Source organism: Pieris brassicae, chromosome 5 (assembly GCF_905147105.1).
Source record: "Pieris brassicae chromosome 5, ilPieBrab1.1, whole genome shotgun sequence".
Lineage (NCBI taxonomy): Eukaryota > Metazoa > Arthropoda > Insecta > Lepidoptera > Pieridae > Pieris > Pieris brassicae.
Genome location: NC_059669.1, coordinates 3,592,629 through 3,600,946, shown reverse-complemented (window position 1 = coordinate 3,600,946; position 8,318 = coordinate 3,592,629). Strand labels below are relative to the sequence as shown.

The window sequence follows — 8,318 nt, the reverse complement described above, 5'->3', positions numbered from 1 at the left end:
CAAACGTCGATTGAAATTAATATGTACCGTTCTACTCCGTGGGTTGTCATATACGATCTGCCGAAAGCTGTATTTCTACCTAGTCTGTGAAGGAGATGGAGCTATAAGCTAGGAGTTTGCAAATAAATGTGATAAAAATTGTTATTATATTGAAAGCGAATAAAATTTTATTTCTTATACTGTTTAAATATATCAAATCAAAATGGGTCGACGATCAATAAATACCACCAAGAGTGGTAAATACATGAATCCCACGGATCAAGCTCGTAAGTATAAGCATCTCATAATTCTGTTGGTTATAAACAAATTATTCAACTTATTTGTATTGTGTTCAAGGCAAGGAAGCACGAAAGAAGGAACTGAAGAAGAATAAACGACAACGACAAATGGTCAGGGCAGCAGTCCTCAAAATGAAAGATCCCACACAGATTCTGGATGAGCTACAAAAAATCGATGAAATGGGTACTTAATAGTATTATTCATACACTTTTATAATCAATATTGAAACTAATGTATTATCTAAATTGGCTTAGTTTCTTTTTAAATTGTATTGCATCAGTGTAGTTAAAATAAACTCTACCACCTTAGTAAGTCATATTGATGTGAATAGATTTGTTTTTGTAATTCTCAGTAATAATGGTTTATCCATCATCTAGATATACATAATATTTTATTATGATAAGAGATTATATGTAATATGAAAGTAATTTTTTAACTTACAGAATATAATGTATTACAACCCTCGCCGCTGAATGAAAAAGTGTTGAAAGAGAAGAGAAAAAAGTTAAAGGAAACATTTGATAGGGTGTTAAAGATGTATGTAAGTAATCATGACAGGTTCATTCTTAGTTAATTAAATTACATCTTTATATAGTACAGATGGTCCTAATTCTTTTGTTTCATACTGGAGAGTGAGGAGAATCTTAATTGCCTTTATAGACTATTTTCTATAAAGCTGTTATTATTTCTATTATCAATTAGAATTAAAGATATACAAATAATTAATTTAGTTGTTTTTCTTTGTGTTTGTAGTACAAGGATGATCCAGAAAAGTGGGTTGACTTAAAACGTCAAGAAGTAGAGTATGAGAAAAGAAGAGCTCATTTGATATCTTATTATGAATCTGTGAAACATGCACAATCAGTGCAAGTTGATGATATTCCTTTACCAACACTACAGGTAAATTTTATGTTTTATAGTTTTTAAATTTTAATTTAAAAAAATAAGTATAGTTCATATAAATTTTATATTTAAATGGAGGCAGTAAAAATATATATCAATTACTATTGTGTATGTCACTCAACAGTACATAGGTATTTTCAAGTCTATTACTTTAATCCTATAAACATTACTTTTATTTTAAAGTAAAGTTGTATAATGTAAGTGTTGGTAAGCATGAAGTTTCTCTTTAAGTAATAATAACTACATATATAGTAAAAAAAATGGTATACAAACCAATTTTTGAGTCCAATTTAGTTATGTAATAAATATAGCTTTAATAATATATATAGCTTTACACCTATTAAAAAATTGAAGTCTTGTACTATCTTGTTATTTAGTCAAAAAGGAATGAAACACAAAATCAGTTCAGAGAATTATTTTTTTATTTTAATGAAAACACCTGAATAATCATTATTATAGTCAATTACAATAAATCTTAAACCATTTACATTATTACAGGTCCCTGATAACTTGATTTATGGAAACTTGCCATTACAAATACCACTTCCAGCTGATACATTACATCCAAGTGTACCTATGAAACCAATTCTAAAGAAGGATTCTGCATATAAAGTATGTATTTATTTTATACTACTAGTTCAAAGACAAAGCCACAAACAATTTTTATATTATAATGTCATAGAGGCTATATGTCAAGTTATTCAAAATATCACTACTATATGAATGCCACGGGGACTTAATTTGTACCACTTTGCAATATCTGAAATCTATTTAAATGTAAAGAATGTTATCTTTTATATGGAAATAGCCATAAAAACAAACGCATTACTAACTTTAATTGACTGGTTTAATTTCCATCTAGACAATTGTTATTGGTTAAATGTCTTAGAAAACTCACATGCAAATATGTTCAATTATTAATGTAATAAATATAGAAATGGAACTTCTTAGAAATGGGTCTTCCAACCCCAAGCAATCTAGGGAAGTTAAATGCAAAATTTAATCTAATTAAAATTGAATAGGAGATTAGACTCAAAAAAACGAATATTTATTTTTCACTCTCAATCATATAGAAGATATAAACAAGTGTAAGTTTTTTATATAGTTTCAGAGGTAAATTAAGTATTCTTAACACTTGTTGCGACATATGTAGGAGTTATTAATAGTTAATAGTTTGGGGATTATAATATTTACTAATGAACATCTTTTAGTGACAACATAAACTATTTTGTCAACTTTAACTGAAGATTCAACAAACTTTTCAGGAAAGACCAGCAGGTGTAGAGCCCCCAGGGGTTCCCCCAGGTCCACCACCTGATTATGGATTGTTACTCGCTGAGGCTGTCAAGTTAAGCATATCTGAAAAGAAGACCATACGTTTCTCTGACGTTGCTGATGACGGACCACCGGGAATTAATGTAAGCTATAAGCTGTAGCGTATCTAAGTTTAAAAAACAAAAGAGTGTGACTCTTGTATGTTAAAAGCATATTGGACTTTGACATACGGGGGTCATATTTTGCATTGTCTTGTTTGTGAATCTTACCATACCTTCTGTGTGTGTGAATTATTAGTTTAGGGAAAGTGAATAGTTAAGAAATGAAACAGATTTGTCGTAGGAATGAAATGTTGCTTTGTGACATCAAACACCACAGAAAACTTATGTTGTTGGTTACAGCAACTTAAAGCTGGAGCCCTTTTTAGTTAAATGGTTACATTCAGAAATCGAAGCGAATATCTTAGAACCCTTATTGTGTTTTTGTGTGTTGCTTAATTTTGACCAAATAAATATTTTTACTACCAAACAAACAAATTTGAGTAATTTTATATTTTAGAGAGCTTGACATAGAGTATATGGAGATTGTATAAGTAAAAAATACCTAACCAAACATTTTATACTATCATTGATTGATTGATTGACACGTCTTAATGTGTTGTCTTAATTGTCATATTTCAATATATTCTTAAACTATTTGGTTATATAGTTCATACAAAAGCGACAGACAGAAGATGTTGACGGCGAAGCAATGGATGAGGATAGCCCACCCAGCCCAATCCCTCCAGGTGCCCAAAACGCTACTGGTATCGCTGATGCCCCTGGGGTCCCTGGAGCCCCCGGTGCTGCCGCTGCACCAAAGCCCACATCTCTACAACAACGAATGTTGGCTCTCTCTGGGCAGAATATTGATGACTTTATGAAAGAGATGGAAGAGGTTCACCGAAAGAGAGAGAGAGATAGAGCTGCTGATTTGAATGCACGGTATATACATTTAAAAGCATTTTCTAAACAATATCATATTAATTTTTAACATTATTTACAACTATTTGCCTGTGTTAGTTTATTTGGGGTTGGAATAGCTTCGGGGTCTGGAGATTATTGTTTTGGAATTTGAAATGAGAAATAGTTTGATCTCTATTAATTTTGATTTTTTTATGGCTATTTAAATAACATCCTATAATATTAAAGCATATAAAAGCATTTACATGAACTAATTTACTTTTTATTTATTTAATGTTTACATATTTTTTTATTATTTATTTTTACAGGTTGAGTGCACTTAAGCGGACTAAAGCCGGTCGCGATAGTGACTCTGACAGTGAACCCGAGAACTCAGTCGACGTGGAGCCACCAGGGGTGGAAGTACGGCCCATGATACCACCACCGTTAATGCCAGGTACAGCTTCCTGTAATTTTCCCTTCCAGCTAAACAAAACTGGCGCTACAACTCAGTCTTGCCAGATCGTTTTTCAGGCACTCTGTGCCGATTTATGGGTCTATATTGTAATTCATATCTCGAGTCACGATGTCGTGTTGCTGTCAAATATTTCAAACTTTATAAAAAAAAAGTTTCAACATCTCTAGTCAAGTCTAGATTTCATCAGAATTACCCTGATTAAAGTTCTAAAATATACGCCTAAGACTCCTTGCGATGTTTTACGAGAGACAGAAAGAAAAGTCCTTTAATTCAGCCGTGATTTGAATGCACTGCCTTAGGGTTGAGCAATAAGTAATATATGTAAGAATAAAAAAAGTACTATTATGTTTTTATAAGTCCCCCACGATTAATCTAAGCAAGATATAAATGAAAATAAGTATATTCTATAAAATAAATTCTTTAGTTTATGTATTAGTTTAAATTAATACTATTTTTTATTTATATATATGTCACAGTAAAGTAGTTAAATCAGAGAGTTACTTGAATCTCTAGAGAGTTAATTAAGAATCGATATTCAATCAAGTCGCTTGCATTTTGATTCAAATAAAGCAGCGTCGAAAATGTTTAACTATCTGTCTGACCGTTTAGAATGTACTAAAACAATGTGTATGCCTAAAAAATACAAAAAAATATGACATCTCAAATTTAACACATACACATCAATTACATTAGAACATAAGTAATATATCAAAGGAAAAAAACTAAACAAACAGCCACAAATTTTTTTTTTAATAAAAATTAATAAAAACTGAAACTAAAAGATAAAAAAAAACAATAACAGTAATAAACAATGAGAATTCTCGACAAGAACATCTTTCAGCAGAACAGGTTTCTTGCATCGGCTATCTATGGCGCGTCAGTGTTTAGATTTGTTTATGACGTTTTACGTGCAGTTTTAAATCGTTTGAATGGTTTGATTGTTATAAATTTACAGTTTATATGTCACTGGCCTTAGTATATATATATATGTGTGTTAATGATTTAATTATGTTCGACGTCCTGGTGGATAAAAAAACTGTGTACAGTTTGTGTTTCCACCACATCAACTTCCTTTATATTAAGTACACTTTTACAATAAATAAATAAAAAAAATAAAAAAAACAAAACATTTGGTCTAACCTAACCACATTATTATTGTGATAATATTGTTTAGCTTTTTATAAATTTGACGAATATTTAAATGATCCTAATCCTTAGGATTGATTTGCTACAGTTCAAACGATTTGTATGAACTCAAGACTTGTAGATTAATAAGAGTGGCGGAGAGTTTCTTGCCAGTTCTTCTTGCCCGCTCTACGCCCTTGAATTGCGAACTGGTAGTAAATGTAAATTTATAATTAGTTTAACATCGTTACTGTCAACGTATATGAGTGTATTTCTTTTTACATTATGGCAATAGTTTTGACTTTATGCCGGTTTCAAGTAAAAGGTTGGGAAACTACACGCGAGAAAAAATAAAGAAAGACATCAAAAGTAAACAAAGGGATAGTTAAAAACAAAATATGTACATAAACATCTCAATATTATTATTGCTGATATAAGTGAACTTAATATAAAGGAAGTTGATGTGGTGGAAACACAAACTGTACACAGTTTTTCTATCCACCAGGACGTCGAACATAATTAAATCATTAACACACATATATATATACTAAGGCCAGTGACATATAAACTGTAAATTTATAACAATCAAACCATTCAAACGATGTATATACGATATATGAAAAAAGTTAGTTTGAGTTAAGTAATTTAGTTTAATTTGTCAAAAATATATTTTTATTACTTAAGAATAATTTTTAAACCAAAACTGCTATTTCAGGTCTACGTCCCCCAATGCTTCGAGTTCCTCCCGGTGCACCTCCTGGTGTTCCACCTGGGGTGCCTCCAGCGCCGCCCGGTCTGCCCCTTGTGTTGCCCCCTGGACCCCCACCCGGTCTCCCCGGTCGGCCGTTACGTCCGCCTGGGCCTCCCCCTGGTGCTCCTCCGCGGCTCATGAGACCGTTAGTGCCCCCACCGCCACATGTATCAGTACTGACGGCTGCCCCTCAACTGATTCAGAAGAAGGATGCGTCACAAAGTAAGTATTATTTATATAGTATTGTTTTATATTAGAATCAGTGACGTCAATAGATGATTTGCCAAAACGCTTACAATTACTTCACTTCAATAATTATTCGCAAGTCTTACGAAACAAACGTTAAAGATTAATTATAGTTCTAAAATCGTAAACAGACATCAATCAACAGATTCAGACATATTAAATGTAAAAATAATATATTATTATTGTTAATTGTTATATTTTTGTAGTGCTTTTTATTTTTTACAACCCAACGTCGATCTAATTACGGAGCGTTTGGGGATTGTTGGTTATGGAAATAATTGTTGGCCATGGTTTATTTGATATAATAATAAAATATAGTTGGATTTATGATAAAAATAATTCACCTTCTAAGTTTCGACTTACTAGTTAAGTAACACGTTTTACTCCAATTAATTATTAGTTCACGACAGATGGCCTGAAAATATTAAATGCTAGAAGTTTTTATTAGAAAATTTTCATTTACCCTAATATACAGAAACGAAACTAAGCGCCAAGTCTGGCTCCCGTACGACAATAATGTATTGGATTTTGATATACGGAACTCACGAAAGATTTCAGGGTGTGAACACCTGTACCTTGGATGAGCACCTAGAGCTGTTAAGCTGTCCATATTGATTTCGATATTGTTGACTATATATAAAACATCTTTCCAGGTGCAACAATAAGTGCGAAGCCCCAAATCCGGAATTTGTCAGCGGATGTCACGCGATTTGTGCCTTCAGCGTTGCGTGTCAAACGTGAAGATAAAAGGACGAAGACCGAGATCAAGGCAACAATACATAGGGCTGAATTGCCAAAACAAGTGCCAACCAAAGATGACGCTTATATGCAGTTCATGAAGGAAATGGAAGGACTATTATAGAATTAAATAAATATTAAAAGATTTTTGACTTTTATTTTTTATTATGAGGAATTGGGTTACTGAGAACTGACAGTAAATGTTAAATTAGAAGCATTATGTCTTTCATTTTTGTTGTTCATAAGTGTACGTTGTTACCTATATGAATAAATGGAGGGTAGACCTAACGGTATGCAGGTACACTAAACAATGTGTGTGTGTGGGCTGAGAGGTAAAATATATAGACGATGAAACCTTACTTCAATTAAACTTTAAAACATAGTAGCTAACACTAGAATTGTGATGTATGGTCAAAGAATTATTAAGTGTAAGTTCAAACTTACATTAAAATATGAGCATCACAGACTTATAAGTAAAAGGCCATTCTTAAATCAGTCGTCAATATTAAATTTAGTAGCCGAGTCATCATTGTTTAGATAGTAAATGTAATAATAAATATTAGTTAAACTAGCATTCGATATAAGTTGCCAGGAGTTCTTAGTAAGCTAGTAGGTATTACAGAATGTAATTTATTATTAATAAAAATACAAACACTATTTTAACTGAAGTATTGATATTTCAGTTAAATTTGTCTTTAGATCAAAGCGGTATTTGATTGATAATATCAGGATATCAAAATAATTAAATTAACCGAGAACTTGATTAATGAAGATACCTCCGTCGAACGTTTATAATTGGTTTCCGATAAGTCGTGCCTGCCCAACTCGTTTAAAGCTATTATATAACTAGTTTAATTAAAACAACTTTTTTTTGCATGAACCTTCCGTTAAAATCGATTGTATTTGGTTTAAGAATTCAATTGTCATACGATAAGCAACAGTTTTCAATAGTTTGTTATACAATTTCGCTCAGGATCAGCAAAAACAGCTAATTATCATAGTGTTTATAAAGTTGACATACATACAATGTATAAATTAGTATAAATGCAGCCGATGTTTTCTTTCACACAAGAAAAATCTATTACTGGTACTTAACCTAGAACCATGTTATTTGCTTCTATCTGTCCACCTTCCGCGCTTGCTTACCTAGCTTGAAAAAGGATCTGTGGTAAACTTGCAAATGGCCTTATCGCTAACATGCAATCTCTACCAGTCAACCCTAGTAAGGGATAACAAAAAAAAACAATAGAACCTTTATCTAAAATAAAGCAATTAAAAAAATAACCAAACTAAAACCAACAGTCTAATCTCATGGATTCATAAATTGCGGAGCAATACAAAAGAAAAGGATAGGATATGGTTAAGAAATGTTTAAAAGATGGCAAGTAGTCAAGCCAAGGGAATTGTATGTGGTTGGGCAGCTTCTTCCACAATTTAATGGCGGAGATCCTAAACGAAGCAAAAAAGCATCTATTAGAGGAGCGTATCATATAAGGACCTGAGAATTTAAATTTATTTTTAAGATAAGCGGGAGTTTTGGGATAGAAAAGAATTGAGTATAGAAGTTGAGGAGATGAGCGTC

General features: G+C 32.0%; 1 protein-coding gene across 1 annotated transcript; it reads left to right on the top strand.

The window, feature by feature from the left end:
- Positions 1–65: 65 nt before the first annotated feature.
- LOC123710359 (WW domain-binding protein 11) lies at positions 66–6,888 on the top strand. Its single transcript, XM_045662189.1, has 10 exons — positions 66–266; positions 337–462; positions 723–820; positions 1,033–1,179; positions 1,681–1,794; positions 2,448–2,600; positions 3,166–3,440; positions 3,728–3,855; positions 5,717–5,974; positions 6,652–6,888. The coding sequence occupies exons 1-10, from the start codon at positions 203–205 to the stop codon at positions 6,858–6,860; spliced, it is 1,572 nt and encodes a 523-aa protein (XP_045518145.1). The 5' UTR covers positions 66–202; the 3' UTR covers positions 6,861–6,888.
- Positions 6,889–8,318: the final 1,430 nt, after the last annotated feature.